This window comes from Ornithorhynchus anatinus, chromosome 9 (genome assembly GCF_004115215.2).
Source record: "Ornithorhynchus anatinus isolate Pmale09 chromosome 9, mOrnAna1.pri.v4, whole genome shotgun sequence".
NCBI classification, from domain to species: domain Eukaryota; kingdom Metazoa; phylum Chordata; class Mammalia; order Monotremata; family Ornithorhynchidae; genus Ornithorhynchus; species Ornithorhynchus anatinus.
Window position 1 is genome coordinate 20,416,328 of NC_041736.1, and position 18,610 is coordinate 20,434,937.

An 18,610-nucleotide genomic window follows, 5' to 3' on the forward strand; every position below is an offset into this window, starting at 1 on the left:
GATGCTTACTTTGTCCAGAGCACTATGCTAAGCACTTGGCAGAATGTAAGAGAGTTAGGATACATCTGTTCCCTCAAAGTGAGGCAGACACTTAAATTCCAGCTAAGAAGGAGAATAATAATAATAATTGGCATTTTTCAAGAGCTTATGTGCGAAGCACTGGGGTTGATGCAAAATAATCAGGTTGGGTGCAGTTCCTGTCCCACTCAGGGCTCCCAGTTTAAGGGGAAGGGAGAACAGATATCAAATCCCCCTTTTACCAATGAGGGAACTTAGACCCAGAGAAATGAAGTGACTTACCCAAGGTCACACAGTAGAGAAGCGGCAGAGCCAGGGTGAGGATTCAGGTCCTCTGAGTCCAGGCATATGATCTTCTCATGAGGCCACACTGATAGAATGCAAGGCCTTCTTATCCAGAGTCCTTAAACTGGTCATCAGTCTTTTTTTCTCTCCGCTGCTTTATCCAGAAGAGAGAGTATTTAGCTTTTTGATCATCCCTCTAGCCTCTAAGCTCATTGTGGGCAAGGAACCCATCCATCAAATCTGTTATGTTGCACTCTCCAAAGCACTTAGTACAGTGCTCTGCATAGAGTAAGCACACAATAACTACCATTGATTGATTCCAATCAAGGATGGCTAGCCAGTGTCTTGCTTGCAAGAGCAGTTTGAAGGTATAACTTCTTGACTTTCATTCTCCCTTCCAGGGCCTTAATGAACCGTGTTGGCCCCCTGGCATTACCATCCCGTGGCATCTTCTGGTCCCCAGTGTCACAACCTAGCGATGACCTGCTCACCCCTCTGGGTCGAAGGACCACGAAATGGGTCTGGTTAGAGTTTTGCGAGTGTGGCATGGAAAAGCAGCATGAGAAGCAGAGGGGCTAGTGGAAAGAACATGAGCCTGGAATCCAGAAGGACCTGGGGTCTAATCCCGGCACTGCCACTTGTCTGCCTTGTGACCTTGGGCAAGTCATGTCTTTGGGCCTCAGTTCTCCCATCTGTAAAATGGGGATGAAGACTGGGAGCCCCCATGTGGGATGGGGACTGTATCCAATCTGATTAATTTATATCTACTCATTCATTCATTCAATTGTATTTATTGAGCACTTACTGTGTGCAAAGCACTAGTAAGCGCTCAAAAACAATTGAATGAATGAATGAGTAGATACAAGTATATATAATTAATAATAAGTAAGCATCCTGTGATACACCCATAGATGGAATCCAACAGTGAGCAGCATTTCCTTCTAATTTGAAAAAACAGCTGTATAGAAAATGAACAACCCACTCTTCAGGTCATTCCTGTGGGCCATGGCTAATTTACAAAGCTCTTTGTTTATGTAAATCAGACATTATCTCTCCATCTTCAGTCTGAACCATTTCCTTAAATGTATTTTACTCCCAGTGGCAAGGGAGAGTGTCCAGTCAGGGATTGTCTCCATCTGTTGCCGAATTGTACATTCCAAGTGCTTAGTACAGTGCTGTACACACAGTAAGCGCTCAATAAATACAATTGAATTACCTTATATGCATTCTACGTATGTCTCTTGGGCTTTTCTTTTCCAGAATGATTGATCTCAATTTCTTTTATTTTTCCTTCCAGGTTTCACTCTTCCATTTTCTCTATCATTTTTATTTAAGCTCCTCTGAACCCTTTCTGAGTTCTGCAATTTGTCAGGCCGTCATTCTCTGAGTAGTTAAGGCCATATATCTGTCTGTAATTTGTCTGTCTCCACCTCTAGACTGTGAACTTGTTGTGGGCAGGGAGTGTGTCTGTTAAATTGTTATATTATACTCTCCCAAGTGTTAGTATAGTGCTCTGCACAGAGTAAGTGCTCAAAAAATATAATTGACAATAATATTGTGGACAGGATTGATGACTACCAACTGTATTGAACTCTCTCAGATGCGAAGTACAGTGCAGTTCACACAGTAAACACTCAACTACCATTGATTTAGTAGAGAATAGAGTTGATATTTTTCAGTCTTTACATGCTAGGCTGATCCGTCCCATTTTTCCAAGAGCACAAGGTTCTGAACTGTGGCTGTTTTCCCTCTTCAAAATTGGGCTAGCCTGACCTAATCTCACCTGAACGCTTGGTGTACTTTTGAAAAAAAAAAACACAACTGTTTGGTAAAGTAAATGAGGTCAAAGTTCTTCACCCAAGTTGAATGAAGGGCTGAGACCTAAGATCCTATTGAGAAGCAGTGTGGCACAGTGGAAAGAGCCCGGGCTTGGGAGTCAGAGGTCATGGTTTCAAATCCCGACTCTGCCATTTGTCAGCTGTGTGACTGTGGGCAAGTCACCTAACTTCTCTGTACCTCAGTTACCTCATCTGTAAAATGGGGATTAACTGTGAGCCTCACGTGGGACAACCTGATCACCCTGTATCTACCCCAGCGCTTAGAACAGTGCTCTGCAATTAGTAAGCGCTTAACAAATACCAACATTATTATTATTTATTCTTCTTGAACTGGAATTTTCATTAGTGCTGGGGGGAGTTATGTTTGCATCTGAGAATATATTTCTCAATGTAGCAGAGTAGAAAAATTCCCAGTGCACAACTTTCTCAAGATAATGCCCATGATGGCATCTTTTTAAATGGATAAAACCTCGTTAAAATAATTTCCATTTGTTTTATAGCAGACTAATGACTAGTTGATCCTCTATGATCCTTCCGTGAGTTGGTTTAAAATCTAATGTGGATTTATATTTTAGGCCCTATTTGACATAACTGTTCAGTTGCTACCCTGAGTGACCTTATTTTAAGGTAATAAGACTGAAGTTTTTTCCCTCCCATTTTTACCTTATCAGCAGTGCAGCCAGACTGTGGGAGGCAGAAAAAAAAAAAGAATGCCATTTCATGCCACAGTGGTGAAGTTCCATTTCAGAAATTAACTCAGTGATGGCCAAATGCAGAAGTTTGGGGGTGTCGAATGATAGACGTGAAAAAGTAGCCTGGGGCAGAAAGCATAGGAATGAGAGACGTAAGGGTGACGGATTTTTTTTTTTTAAAGATTAATAAAAAAATGCATCTTATCCTTCTCAATCAGGCTACCTCTTTTGAGCTTTTCCATAGGGAATTGGGAAATATATGCGTATGGAAGGGCTGAATACATATAAGCATCTTTGCTTATGATGGAGAAACACTGCCACCGCGTGTCCATTAGCCGAAATTTAATGCGTCACCATTTTCCATGTTTGGGAATGCTAGAGAAAGTGAGTACTGTTAGAAGAATAAAATCATTAACCCTAGCCTTCACTGAAGTCAGGAAGAAATAATTTTGTGTCACTGATGGGGGGGGAATTTTAGTCTCACTTTTTTTTTCTCACCTTCTCAAGAGGTCTGAAACATAAGACTTGGGAAGAGTAATACCTGAAATGCGTTTTAGTGCCGCAAAAGTACCTGCAACTCATAAGCCTCCGCTATGTTCTTTGTGGAGAGAATTAATACAACTAGATTTTTTTTTTCTTTTTGAAGTGTAGGCCTAAGCGTAGGGCGGGGGAAAGGAAAAGCCACTTAGCTTTAAGAAAAACCTCTGGCAAGATGTTTTTTGATAAGGATGAATAAGGGGTTTTTAAGTATGGCAGGCAGCAAGTCCTGGTGTTTCTAAGCACTTTTCTTATATGCCCAGGTTCCAGGATTTTGGAAGAAATGTTTAAACAATTTTAAACAATAAACGATTTAAATATTTGCCTATTTTTAAATGCCGATGATGTTATTCACTTACTCTGGACTATAGATTGTACCTAGCATTTGCTAGATTTTTAAGAAAATATGCAGAGTCAAGCTGGTCGGTTCAGGGGGTCTTGCCAAGCCAGGATTCTGGGTCTGACGCTGACAACAAATGATTCTTTGAGAAACTTCAGACTTTATTCTGTCCGGAAGACATTGTGACCAGAAGGGCTTGTAGTAATCCAGGTGGAGATGTACCATCCTTCCTAAAAGCGGGTATTATCAATCAGTGACATTTATTGCTGTGGTGTAGTGGATACAGCACAGGCTTTGGAGTCAGAAGGTCATGGGTCCAGCTCTGCCACTTGTCTGCTGTGACACCTTGGGCAAGACACTTCACTTCTCTGGGCCTGAGTTATCTCATCTGTAAAATGGGGATCGAGACAAGGGGCCCATGTGTCCAACCTGATTTGTTTGTATCCATCTCAGTGCTTAGTACATTGCCTGGCCCATAGTAAGTGCTTAACAATTATTTTTGCTCAACAATTATTATTAATAAGCACTCACTATGTGCAAAGCACCATACTAAGCACTTAGAAAGAGTAAACAATTTAATAAATTGTTTAAACAAAATGATCAGACATTTCCCTGCCTATAACGAGCTTACAGTCATGATCATTCCACCTTGGTAAGAAGTTCCTTCCCCTTGTACTGGGGTTTCACCTAAACTGTTCCCAACCACCCTCGTTTATTTTGACTGCTTGCTTTTCAATCAATCAATAAACCAGTGGTATTAATTGAGGGCTTATTGTGTGCAGAGCACTGTCCTAAGTGAAGCAGCGGGTCTAGTGAGTAGAACACGAGCCTAAAAGAAGGACCTGGGTTCTAATCCCAGCTCCGTCACTCATCGGCTGTGTGACCCTGGGCAAGTCCCTTCACTTCTCTGTCCCTCAGTTCCTTCATCTGTGAAATGGGACTTGAGACCATGAGCCCCATGTGGACCATGGACTGTGTCCAACCCTTTGCTTGTATCTGTGCCAGCGTTTAGTACAGTGTCTGGTACATAATAAGCCTTAACAAATACCATTAAAAAAAATTTACACACAACAGCGTTGGCAATATGTTCCCTGCCCAAAACGAGCAGCATCTTGTTTATCTTTTAAGACTTCCCCACACACTAAATCAGTGATTTGGGGGACTGGTTGATAGTCTCTTCAAGATCTTTTCCCGAGCCACAGCTGACGGCTCAGACCAGTTTTAACTTGAGTGTTTTTTCCCTAGGTGCGTTTTCCTTGCACTCGCTTACACTGAAGCTCATCTGCCACTCTCCTGCCCACTCCCTCAGAGATTTTTCCCATAGTTTATCTCCATCGGTCCAGCATTTCGCCAACTGGAAGGGTTTAGTGTCATTTCATGGTGTACTCCCTCTTGGAGATCGCTGTGGAAAATGTTAAATCTGTTTCCTAGCACTGATCCCCAGGGAACCTCACCATTTATATTCTGTGTGCACTTCTCCACTCACGCTCCTTGTTTCCTACCTTTTAGCCGGTTTTCTATGCATGACAAAGCATTCTCTCCAGATCCATGATTTTTTTGGGTTGTGTTTTTTTTGTTTTTTTTCTTTAAGTCCCAGCGTCTGTGGCCCTTTGCCGATGGTTTGGGGGTGGAGTGGATGCTCTAGGTCCTGGAAAACTCTGGAAAATTCGGCAGTTTTCTTTCGGTTTCCTCGTCTGTGTCTCTGCTGTTACTCAGTGATGTCCTTACTTACGTGTTGTACTCTCCCAAGCGCTTAGTACAGTGCTTTGCACACAGTAAACAATAAATATGATTGACAAACTGACGTGACACATGGGGTCCTCGCAAAAGTGATTAGCCCTTGGGCCCTAGCAGCATGGCGCAGTGGAAAGAGCACGGGCTTTGGAGTCAGGGCTCATGAGTTCGAATCCCAGCTCTGCCACTTGTCAGCTGTGTGACTGTGGGCAAGTCACTTAACTTCTCTGTGCCTCAGTTCCCTCATCTGTAAAATGGGGATTAAGACTGTGAGCCCCACGTGGGACAACCTGATTCCCCTGTGTCTACCCCAGCGCTTAGAACAGTGCTCTGCACATAGTAAGCGCTTAACAAATACCAACATTATTATTATTATTAGTAAGGATTGCTGCTGTCTTTGCAAGAGGTTAGTACAGTGCTTTGCACACAGTAAGTGCTCAGTAAATACGAATGAATGAATGCTTAGTGCTGTTTCAGTGACTTGAGGGAGATTCTGAATTTAGCTTCCTTCCAGTACAAATGTGCCCATGAATAGGTATGTTTTAGTGTTTGTCTCCGCCAAGGTGCCGTATTTCTCTCCAAGTGTTTTCTGTTTGACACAGCTTTTGTTCAAATTTGAGTTGAATGAATGTGGGTCTCATTTAAACTTTTTTTCCTCCCTTTTTTAATTAGACAAGAAATTCTGAAGTGGAATGGATGGGGATATAGCGATTCCAAGTTCATCTTCAATAAGAAGGGTCAAGCAGAATTGACTGGAAAGAGGTAAGTTTGTTGACAAAGGTTCTTTGTTAGCAGTTCACCTTTGTGTAGTAAACCAACATGGCTGGCAGAGGATGTGAATGATGCCTATTCTCCTAAGCGCTTAATACATTGCTCTGCCCACAATAAACACTCACTAAATACCATTTATTGTTAGATCATTAATCTGCAAAACACGACTTGATCTATAATCCTAACCTTTAGGCGTTCATAGTATGTCTTAAGCAGGCCTATCTGCGTAATTAGACATTTGTACGTGGTTGGGCCACATTTCGAGAGACCAGAAAATTACTAAGGCGTTGTTTTGTGACATTAGTAGCCATCTAATAGGCTTTTTGAATAGAACAAAAGTAAATCTGTGATTAATGTCTCGCAGATGCACTGTCAGTAGGGGGAGAATCCGTTTAGGTAGGAGCAGTCATCCAAAATGTGGGGAGAGGAAAAAGAGGGGCAGAGGAGAAACTCCAACCCAGAAACTCCAACCCTTACTGCCTCCCCCAAGCAGATGAGCCACCTGGATCGCCAGCCCCAGGAGGAAAGCCAGAGGTTGAACCAAATGCATTTTCCCGCTGTCTCTCTTGACTTTCTCTTACTGGCTGCCTGGCTGTCCTCTTCAAGTTGCACAGACCCTGACCAGGTTGCCTGCAGGTTTGGCATGCCAAAAATGCGATTATCACTTAGTTAATGCCCTTTGAATAATTTTATTTTGTTGCAATTGAATTCAAGATTCCTGTAAGTTGAATAAAGGACTTCAATGAGCAGAAAGCAGTTTTGCAGAGTCAACTTTGGTTTCTTAGCTTACTTGATTTGCAACCAAGCAGCAAATTTTTATCAACTTATGAAAGATACTGTGTTTGACTTACCTCCCTTCGTTCTTTTTTAACACCAAGCTCTACCACGGGTGTTCTCATTTGGCGATACCAGTTTGTCCCATAAAATTTTGTTGTCCTTTTCAGCGTCTATTCTTCTTTAGTTGACTTTTCTTGACCATTTTTGATTCATTTTAAAGGCTGAACTTATTAATGGAAAAAGACCCTGCTAGAACAGATCACGATGGATTGCTTCAGCGGAAAAGCGTGGGTCATATCGAAGCCTATAATGATCTCATCTTGGCTTCAGCCATATCCCAATTCTTTGGTGCTGATAGGACTTCTGGCGAGCCACAGGTCTCTTGGCTGGAACTCAAAATATTCAGGGAATTAAGATATTTGTTCTTTCATGGGACACACAGAGCAATGCGAATCGATCAGATCTAAGAAGGGAATGCAGCTTTGTTGGGTCCTAAATTATGCAGACAGGAAAATTAACATAAGTCTACAGTTCACGTAGAAGGGAAGAGCTGTTGACAATTTCATGCTTTTTCCTCTTAAAGAAATTTCTCTTTCCCATCAATGAGAGAGCCTAGCGATATATTATCATCATCTTCAAAGAGCCTGCCATTTATACATCTGTGAAGGTAAAATATTGATTCTGTACTAAACTTTTACGACGAAATGATCTTTAACAATGAATCCCGTTTCTTAGTACATTTTTTGCCAGGTTTATGGAGGAGGCTTTAGTGGTTCCTCCTCCACGCCCTCAGTGTGGTGCTCTCTACTGATGGACAGATTGATGGTACTGATTGCACACAATAGGTGCTCCATAAATGCTATCGATTGATGATTTCATTATGAAGTGTGATATTAGGCAGATGAAACCTACCATTCCAGTTTAGTCTTTTAGTAGCTGTATTTTCTTGGATATTAGGTAAGAGCCTTCAAGAATCAGAAAGCAAACTTGACCCAGAAAACCTGGCCCTCCAGGACGGATAGTTGAGCTAGGAAGATTTTCTTGGTACTGTGGAATTGAATGACAGTTCATACATCTTAAAACCTTGGGGTTATTTCATTTTGATTGGATTTTTTTTTTAATGGTAGAAGCGAGGAGGAAGAATATTAAACACTCACTAGAATTTCTGTAACAGGAATAGATTGGCTACATACTGAAAAGCTCCTTTTTGGTGGCAGCTAGGTTATCCAGAAACCGTCTCCGTCTCTTTCTCCCCTTTACCGTTCTTCAGCCACCCCCGTCCTCACACACCCGTTCCATTTCTCCATTTAAAAGTAGCTCTTCTGATGCCATTTTCTGAAATCCCAAGACCTCCCTCGTGCCCAGTTGCTCAGTATTTTTTCCAGACATTCAAACTCCAGGGAAACAGATCAAAAAATCTTTAGAAAATGCTTTCAGAAGCACCCCAGCTTATGGAAACTGAAGCTGATTTGCGGTTACTCTCCTTGTCTTTTTTTAATATCAGTTATTTTACTAGTGCTTAATAAGAGTTTACTATGTACTAAGCACTGGGAGAGAATACAGAGGTGGGAATGGTCCTGGCTCTCCTGGGGCTAACAATCTAAGAGTCTTGTGTCCTGATACTCATTTTTCTGGGATATATTCTGTTGCTGTTTAGAGATTGTCTCAGCTATTAAAACATATCAATATACTATCAAAATAGTATTTAATAGTTTTGATGGGTTTTTTCCTGTCTCCTCTTTCCTCTCCCTCTTGGCTTTTTTTTCTTGGTCTGTTTTTAAGGTGGGAGAACAGGAGGATGAGATTTAGGAAAAAATTTGTCATAGAAAACAGTGCTCTTGAAATCAAGAAGCTAGTAATTTGCTATATATCGTGCAACAAAGTTTTGATTGACATTTTGCTTGAATAGAAGTTCTTTGAGTGCTCATTTAAATTTGGAAATGGGGGAAGGAGAGGAGCCCAATACTTTTGAAAATGTCTCACGTTCCTAGTCTTTTTAAAACATGGTTTCCCCCCCCCCCCCCAGTTTTGCATAGAGATGAAAGTAAAATGGATTTGTTTGATTGTTTAGCATTTTGAAAAATTTAGGAATTGAAGTTTTATCATTTTTATAGCAATAGATTCACTAAATATGTTTTATTGGTCCTCTAAACTTGGCACAACTAAGTGAATCTCTTAAATTTAGCTTGGAAATAGCCCATGTTATGCATTATTGACATTAACGAATAGTTACAAAAAAGAATATGATCTTTAAAGCACCTGGCTTTAATAAACTTTTTTTTTCCTTTTTCTTGTCCCAAAAGGGTATTTTGTTTAAATCTCAAAATGAAGATTTTTTTCCTTGGCCCCAATTTCTAGTGTGTAATATTCTAGCCTTTGTATTTCAGGTATCCTCTGAGTGGCATGGTTTTACCAACTTTTAAAGACTGGTTAAAAAGCACTCTCGGCGTCAATCTGGAACATAGAACTACCTCTAAAGTAAGCAAATGACTAATGCAGTTATTCATGACCTAACCAGTGATTAGATTTAACTCTAAAATGCATTTCTGTGTGGATAGAATTACTTGAGTATATGCAATTAAAAAAATAAAACTTATTAGGGTTAATAGGATGTGCTATAATATTTGATAGGTTAAAAAAAATAGTGATTTTAATGGACTGTTGCCTTTAACAAGCTAAGCCATTCTTACACTTCCCATTCTTACTGCACCCATAATACTTGTATGTTTGGATCCTAAGTACCCTTGTATGCATACCGATAGAGCCCGGACCTGGGAGTCAGAAGGACCTGGGTTCTAATCCTGACTACGCCACTTGTCTGCTGTGTGACCTTGGGCAAACCACTTAACTTCCCTGTGCCTCGGTGACCTCATCTCTAAGGATTAAGACCGTGAGCTCCATATGGGACAGGGACTCTGTCCAACTCGATTAGCTTGTGTCTATCCCAGCGTTTAGGACGGTGCTTAACTTAAGAAATGCCCTGGTTATAGTCGTCTGGTTAACTGCTTTATCCGGTTTATGTGTTGCCTCCTGTTCTTCCCTCAGTTTTTGCTCTCCCTAAATAATCTTTGTATCTTCCCCCAGAAGTGGGTAAATTCCTTGAGGGCAGGAATGTATGTTTTGTGGGAAACAGTAATAGTAGTGTTTGTTGAGACTCTTAATCCAGAGGTCCACTCTTATGCCCGGCTGTGTATGTTGTAGTGCTCAGTAAATGGTTAATAATAATAATAATAATAATGTTGGTATTTGTTAAGCGCTTACTATGTGCCGAGCACTGTTCTAAGCTCTGGGGTAGACATAGGGGAATCAGGTTGTCCCACATGGGGCTCACAGTCTTAATCCCCATTTTACAGATGAGGGAACTGAGGCACAGAGAAGTTAAGTGACTTGCCCACAGTCACACAGCCGACAAGTGGCAGAGCTGGGATTCGAACTCATGAGCCCTGACTCCAAAGACCGTGTTCTTTCCACTGAGCCACGAAATGGTTGCCAATTGACTATTGCATTACCTTTCTAATAAGCGTCCTTCTTGACCAGTTAATGCTTAAACTCGTGATTGGTCTGTGGCCTCAGAAAATTATTTGGTAATCAATAACTGTATCTTCATGATTCCCAATATTCAAAACAATGCTTCCTGTGGGAATTTACTGGGCATCTCAGTTTCACCTGGATTCTTTAAACCATCACACTGCACACTACAAAAATAATATGTTGTTTTAAGAAAAATAGGTTTAGGCTACTTTGCATATTAAAATCGGTATTTGGAAAGGAAAACTTTTGTCAAGAGTCTTCTATATTGGTGATCGTTAAAGTTTATAAAATTCATATGTAACCCTCTGATAGACCAATAAGAATGTCTCTTGGAAGACAGTATTTAAGATACAGATTACAATCAACACTGTGGGCATTAAATTTAGTGGTGAATATTTCAGTGGATAGTAAAGAGATGCATTCCGAGACCCTTCCCCACACTCTTTATTGCTCACATATATATATTATTCATAGGCCATCACACACTTTTTTAATACTGTAGTGTCACTTTGGGGGTTATAGTAAGCAGAAGCAGCGGCCTCTACTTAAAGCAGGCAGCATCCCCATACACATTAACCATTAAGTTCATGTTTCATCCACATTCATGGTTGCCTCTCCTAGGCAATAATCCTTAACGGGAGCATCTTATAAGTAGTTTAGGTCCAATGTATCCTCGTGCATAGTTGCTTGAATACTATAAGTCTTTGCCACATGTTTTCTTTCCATTTTTTTCTCCCTATATTCATGTGAAAATCTTCTGTTAGGCAATTTTGAATTAAAAATAAACTGTTCGGAAATTGACATACTGTCTCAAGTTCATTCATTCAGTCATATTTATTCAGCACTTACTGTGTGCAGAGCAGGATACTAAACACTTGGAAGAATACAATACAACAATAAAAGGACACATTCCCTGTCCACACGAGCTGGTCTCATTTTTCTTTCAGGAGAAAAGAGATAAATAATCCAGAAGTCTCTAGCTTCAACTCCTTTCCGCCAGACTTTTATCAAATGTCAGCTAGTGCCAAACTGATCAATATGTTTCATCTCCCTTTGCTTGGCTTTCACATCCTTGGGTGAGGTCCTTGGGTGAAGAACAGGCAGCAGGGTGAAGGGGAGGCAGAGAAAACAGATAACCCACAGATGGAATACTCAGCCTTACTTATAGCTAAAAGCTATGGTTTCAAGTCCTCCATTCATCCCCGTTCTCTGCTCTTAGGACTTAGGGGGCGGGAAAAGGATCCTTAGATACTATGGGCTATATGTGACATTTATTGTTCCAGGGGTTGTTGTGGTTTGTAGCTGGACAAAATCATGCTTAATAGCCCTCAGTTAAGTGACCGATATTCTTATTTATTTTTTAGGCATCCTTAAATGCTAGTGATGCACCTCCTTCCATTGTAAAAGAAGATTTTCTAGATGATCTTAAAGAAACTAGTATTTCGTATTCACAAGAGGCAGAGGATAGGGTATTCAGAGCTCATGGTAAGAGACACTATATCTCTTTGTACTTTCTAAAGGTTCTAGTAACACTTCAATTTATATCTGCTGCCTTTTCATTTCAGGTCACTGTCTTCACGAGATATTTGTGCTCAGGGAAGGAATGTTCGAACGGATTCCCGATATAGTTTTGTGGCCAAGTAAGCATTTTAAATCATTTTAATTATTCTGAAACCAACATCTGAAAGGAATTGGCATTTGAAAAACATTCACCTTTTTATAGCACATATAAAATAAAAGCTACACCTTGTGTTCATATAAATGTATCATGACAAGTTCAGAGTGAGGAGGCAATCTGATGGCTGCAGTGAATTCCATCTTTATGTATTTTTAAGTTCATAACTGGATCCGGGCCCAGGAGCTTAAACGTGGGTTGGGCTTATAAAGCCAGGTACTACAACCAGAGTGGTTCACTATCCTCTCAGGGTGAAGGTAGGGCTGAGTTTGAGTCACCCAGTCCAGACTAATGTTAGCGATTGGCTTGGTTTGCCATTTACGCTACTTGATGTACTAACTTAGCTTCCATTAATCAGCCCAAGATTTCTCTGTCTCATCAGGGATGTTCCTCTCATGTCAATATCCTCAACCATTCATGCATGCTATTCGGAATTGCCTGTGGCGAGTTTCCTGGGATGAATTAGAATATTGTTTGAAAATGTGCAAGTTTTCTAGCAAACTTCAATATTCCATATATCATTCATAAACTATCCTTCCTGTGTGAAATATTCCCTGAGAAAGTTCTAGTTCTTTGTGCTACCTTAAAAGAGACCTAGATACTTGTGTAGGTCAGTACATGTAGAAACATGCCATATGTTCATAGATCAAATATTTAATGCTTAAAAATTGTATATGAGCCTTCTGGTGTACCGTGATTGGTTTTGAAAAATATTCATATTCACTCTATTCAGATGGCTGAAGAGGATGAAATTGTATCATGCAGGATGCTACTGCACAGGAAACAGAACTGTTTAATTTTCTTCAAGAGGAAATTGTTGCAAAAATTCAGGATTGATTTTAATTTTGGTCATTTAAGCTGCCACTGAAAAATTAACTTTACTGAAAAAAATCTACCATTAATTTTAACATGAGAACAACTGTTAAGTGATTATGGAACGACGTGAAGTGACCTCAAACATCACCCCGGCTTCTCCTGAAAAAAGCCTTTGTGTTGCATTTCTACAGGCTTGTGCTCAACATGTGTGTTCTTGTCTTGATCCTGGTTAAAACAATCTAACAGTTCTTAGCAGGTTCTTAGCAGTTCTTTGATTGTGAACCTACCCTGCAGTTGAGAAAGAGCCAAATGCAATCTTTTTCTATGGGTTTACTTTGTTCTCCACCTGAGTAAGATACACTGAATCTTACTTGAAGTCTAGGGAGGTAGATTCAGCCATGAAAGGATGATCCCATTTTGAATGAAGTATTGAAATACCAGTGACTAATTCTTTTCTGCTCCTTTTGTCATAGAATGTCATGATGATGTAGTTAAAATTGTGGAACTGGCCTGTAAACACAATCTTTGTATCATACCATTTGGGGGTAAGTGTTGTACCTAGTTAATTCTGATGTAAAACTTTTCATTGCACCTTTTTATTTATTACTTTCAACTAGAGCACTTTCACACCATTGTTAGCCCTGCCATAACTTAAAACAGCCTCATATGTTTAGAAAGGTGCAAGGGTTTATTGTGTGTCAGGAGGGTTTTCTTAAATGATTTATTTGTATCAGGAGTTGTAAAAAAAGTAGTATTTATCACATTTTGAAGGGTCAGGTAGTTTTCCTGCGCTTGACAAAGAGATATGGTCTTTGCATCTTCACTTGGAGTTTGGGAGAGCCTCTACTTCCTGATCTCTGAAAGGTAGGATAGGGATGGGCTTGGAGGGAGTCGTACATCCTAGACTCATGAGTACCCTGAGGAAGCCTTCCAACGTCTTTCCCAGAGTCCTGTGGAAAACCTGGGCTTCTCTTAGGGCGGAACGCAAGTGAGGCTCCCAGAGAGTCACCAGCCTCGGAGTTTCCTCACTGCTAGGGAGGAGCCATCTCTCAACACTTCCCTCAACTGAGGAGAGGTGCCAGTCTTCCCTGCCTCCTCAGCTACCGGGAGTTTCCCCATCTGCTGTGACCAGAGGTAGAGGACCAGAGGACCTGGATTCTAATCCCAGCACTGCCAGTTGCTCGCTGCGTGATCTTGGGGAAGTCACTGAAGTTCCCCTGTGCCGCAGTTCCCTCAACTGTAAAATGGGGATTAAATACCCGTTCTCCCGCCTACTTAGATTGTGAGCCCAGGCAGGATGGGGGTCTGTTTCCAACCTAATTAACTTGTACCTACCTTAGTGCTTAGAACAGTGTCTGACACATAGTAAACTCATAACAAATACCACAATAAAAAATAGAGAACTGATTGGGGAACTCAGGTTCCCTAGGAGAGTCCAGGCCCTTCATCATCAACTCCCATGGATTATGTTACTGAACTGTAATATATTTAGTTCACAGTGGGCGAAAGGAGGTTGCCATTATGCCTGTCAGTGTTGTATTTTGCCAAGTAGGAGCGGCCACTCGTTCCCTCACAGTCACATCTGCTCATTCAATTTTCAGGCATTACCTCTGTTCAATGTGGATAACAGAGTTGAAATCAAGCATTTAAACCTCCTAAGCTACTCTATTTCCTGTTTTTGGCAGGAGGAACAAGTGTTTCATATGCACTGACGTGCCCAGCGGATGAGAAGAGAACCATCGTTTCATTGGACACCTCGCAGATGGTACGTTATACTGCTGAGAGAAATCGTGTAGGCTGGAGCTTGAAACATGGGAAGATCGCATGCGAGTATTGAAATTACCACCTCAAAATGATCAAAAATGGCAAATCACACCTTCTGTATCAACTTTTCTCATTGTTTATTGCCAGTGATTTCAAGTCTCAGTGGCTCTAATCTGAGCAGGCAGAGAGGACATGGCAGCTTTATGTGGTTCTGAGTGTCAATCATTCATATTTATTGAGCGCTCACTGTGTTCAGAGCACTGTACTAAGGCCTTGGAAGAGTACAGTATAACAGTATATCAGAGTTGCTAACCACATTTCTTGTCTAGAGGAGGAGACAGAAATTAATATAAATAAATTACGACTGTTCCTAAATGCTGTGCGGCTGTCTGAGGGAGAGGTGAGGGGTGTGACGCTGTGGATTGCTGTGCCTAATCAGAGACAGATTTGAGGTGGAGCATTCATTCAGTCATTGTCGTATTTATTGAGTATTTACAGTTTGCAAAGCACCAAACTAAGTGCTTGGGAGAGGACAGTACAACAAGAAACAGACACATTCCCTGACCACAGCAAGCTCACAGTCTAGAGGGGCAAGTAGATGTTAATATACATAAATAAATTAATGAATCAATAAGTAAATTACGGATATATACATAGGTGCTGTGGGGCTGGGAGGGAGGATGAATGAAGGCAGCAAGTCAGGGCGATGTAGAAGGGAGTGGAAGAAGAGAAGAGGTGGGCTTAGTCAGGGAAGGCTTCTTGGAGGAGATGTGCTGTCACTAAGGCTTAGAAATGGGAGCGGGAGGGGAGGGACTTGGATTGGGTACGGAGAGGAGGAGGAGGAGAGTGCCTGGCTGGCGACCTGGCCCGGCCGCTGATCTCATCCCACGAAAGTACAATTCGGCAACAAGTAGAGACAGTCCCTACCCACCAATGGGCTCACAGTCTAAAAGGGGGGAGACAGACAAGAAAACAAAGCGAAAACAAGTAGACAGGCATCAGTAGCATCAAAATAAATAAAGAGAATTGTTGGATCCGTAACACAAGTCTCTTGATTTCTAGACCAGTACCTTTTCTTAAAGCAGAATTTGAGAAGCAGGGTGGCCTAGACGATAGAGCACAAACTTGGGCTCTAATCCCGGCTCCGCCTCTTGCCTGCTTTGCGACCCTGGGCAAGTCCCTTCAGTTTGCAAAAGGCCATGTATTTCCAACTGTACCTTTTATCTCAACGAAGCCTGTCTGGAAATGAATAAAGTAGATTTGTAGAAACTCAAATCTATTTCTTTCATTTAGATTTATAGGAACTTTGATCAGATAGGAGCATATAAAGGGAAGAATCTGCATGGTTGCATAGCATAATGAAACCATGTAAAGTAATTGCATTGAGAAGAGTAGAAAACACGCATTTCTTTGCTGATGTTTTAATTTTTAAAAATCATTTAAAAATCCCGTGACATTTTCCTGTAAATGTAGTCAACACATTTCCTATGCAGTGGAAGAATGTTGATGTTGGTTAGGGAGGAATCTTTGAACGCTGAACCAGCACGTGCAATTTGTTCGGAAGTGAGGGTTCCATGTGATATTTAGTGAGAAATTGTTTTCCATTAAACTCAAATTGAGCTCTAATGTTGATAGTAATAGTAATTTCTCAATCTCCTGGTTTGAATAATAAAGTGAAACAGTATGCTCTCCTAGGAGTCTGATTGTTACTTGGAAGTATTTAGTTAAGTGGGATTTTTAGCCAGTCAAGGTTGCTCTTGATGATTTTATAAAATGCTTGCTCGATTCTTAGTAATTGTCTGTGTGTGGCAAAGGAGAACTGTTGAGGAACAAGTCAGACTTCACTTATGCACCAAGCACTCTTAACTAGGTAGATGATGTACTCCTTGAAGATTGTGTTTACCTATCCTACTGAACTCTCCTAAGCACTTTATTCAGCATTCTGCACACAGCAAGTGTGCAGTAAATACCATTGCTTGGTGAATGAGTCATCTGTAAGGTTTATAAGCTCTTTTCTTCTGCCTACTACTTGCTTTTTAGTAATTTCACTGAATGTTAGCATGTGTCAGAGTGTGGGTAGTGGGAGGGGGTGGGTGAAACTCAAATCAGCTTTACTGCTTGTTGTCAGCTTTAGCAGAAGGTTGATAACAGGGAGAGCCTGAAAACCAAGGTTAATGCGAGGTTTGGGGTTATCCCGAGATTTCTATACTCCGTGTTATTGCTAACCTTCTTCTCTGCCGATAATTCAGAATTGGTGATGTAATTTAAAGTAAAACTTCAGACTCCATATATGAAGCCAAGAGAGATGAGATGATTAATGTCGTCAGTAAAAAAAAAAGTTCAAAAACGACTGGAATTGGCATTGTAAAGGGAAATAGGCACTGTAGAATACCTCATTAGGAATTTAAAGAGAAGTGAAGCTTGCTCTAAATAGAATAAGGAAATTGGCCCCTGGTGGCAAGACTCATGAAACTTTGATTATAGCTATAATTAGCCATATTTTTTTTATATGTGGAGCCATTTTTTGAACTATAGTAAAAGATGCAATAAAAGTGCAGGGAAAGTTTGAATACAGAAGTCTCAATAGAAACAATTACCGAAGAGGTGATTTTCATGATGTTTAAAGAACGAATGGATAAAATATTGAATGCAGAGGAATGAAGTGGTGAAAAACCTGTCCCTGTGAATAAAATTAGTGTGCTTTCACAGTTCCTCTCAAATGACTGGTCAGTGATAAAAGTAAATATATTTAAAATAAAATATGAATATAAGCTGTAGAATATTTTGCGAGCCTAGATACCTTTTGAGCATTTTTCTTGTCAATTGTATATCTGCCCATTGTAAACCATCATGTATGGTTTATGGAAACTCCCCCTTGCCATATGAAGTACTTTAAAGTTTAATATTTTCAGGGTTTTTTAATGGTATTTGTTAAGCACTTACTGTCTTCCAGGCACTATACTTAGTACTGGGGTACATAGAAGCTAATCAGATTGGACACAGCCCATGTCCCATTTGGGCCTCACAATCTTAATCCCCATTTTTCAGTTGAGGTAATTGAGGCACCAAGAAGTTAAGTGACTTGCCCAAGGTCAGCCAGTAGACAAGTGGCAGAGCTGGGATTAGACCCAGGCAAACACACACACACACACACACACTCACACTATATATATAAAGTATCTAATACATATGATGATGATACATAAATTGGCATTTAATATAAGTAAATTTTTCCTGGTTATAAGATAAGCACTCAGTAAATCCCTGGGACCCTGGATTGTGCTAACCAAATTATCAAATTTCCAACCCTAGAGATTTTTAAGAACGAATGGAAATCTTTAGGGGAAGATTTTGATGTAATTGTGTCCAGAGGCAGGGGACATACATTCGAAGGTCCCTTCCAGCCCATGTATTCCATGCAGAATTTGAGAAACAAGCGGGAGCTCTTTCAACTCCTGCTCACCCCAGCCCAAGCGCTGTGGTAACCACGAAGCTAGCAGTACACCCTGAGCACCAAACTTGTTAAAGTAGCAGGATAAAGAACATGGACTTTGTTTATTGCACTCTTTATGGAGACATCGGAAGATGGACCCTCTACTTTAAATCACAGACTATGGGTATATCGCGCAAGAGAAAGACGTTTATATTTCTGTTCGCTGGAAGTGGCAATTCATGTAAAGAAGCCGATATTCCAGTCGGTACATACCGTGAATAAGTGGGGTCCCTTTGTATCCAACAGCAGCTAAACAATCTCACCACTTGGCTAAACAGAATCTGTCCCCTTTCATTTTCCTATAGTTTTCTTTTTAGAGATAAGTCCGTGACTGTTCCT

The 18,610-nt window shown here is 40.7% G+C and overlaps 1 protein-coding gene across 3 annotated transcripts in view; it reads left to right on the forward strand.

Annotated features, from left to right (window-relative positions):
- AGPS (alkylglycerone phosphate synthase) overlaps window positions 1-18,610 on the forward strand; it is a 103,214-nt gene that overhangs the window by 14,892 nt on the left and 69,712 nt on the right. For 2 of the 3 annotated variants that reach the window (XM_039913181.1, XM_029071686.2), the window contains exons 2-7: window positions 6,117-6,206; window positions 9,380-9,470; window positions 11,888-12,008; window positions 12,089-12,163; window positions 13,488-13,559; window positions 14,700-14,779. In XM_039913181.1, the coding sequence (XP_039769115.1) occupies window positions 6,117-6,206; window positions 9,380-9,470; window positions 11,888-12,008; window positions 12,089-12,163; window positions 13,488-13,559; window positions 14,700-14,779 (529 nt within the window). Of the gene's footprint in view, window positions 1-6,116; window positions 6,207-7,638; window positions 7,660-9,379; window positions 9,471-11,887; window positions 12,009-12,088; window positions 12,164-13,487; window positions 13,560-14,699; window positions 14,780-18,610 lie in introns of those variants that run through there. The other variant, XM_039913182.1, reaches the window with a different exon arrangement.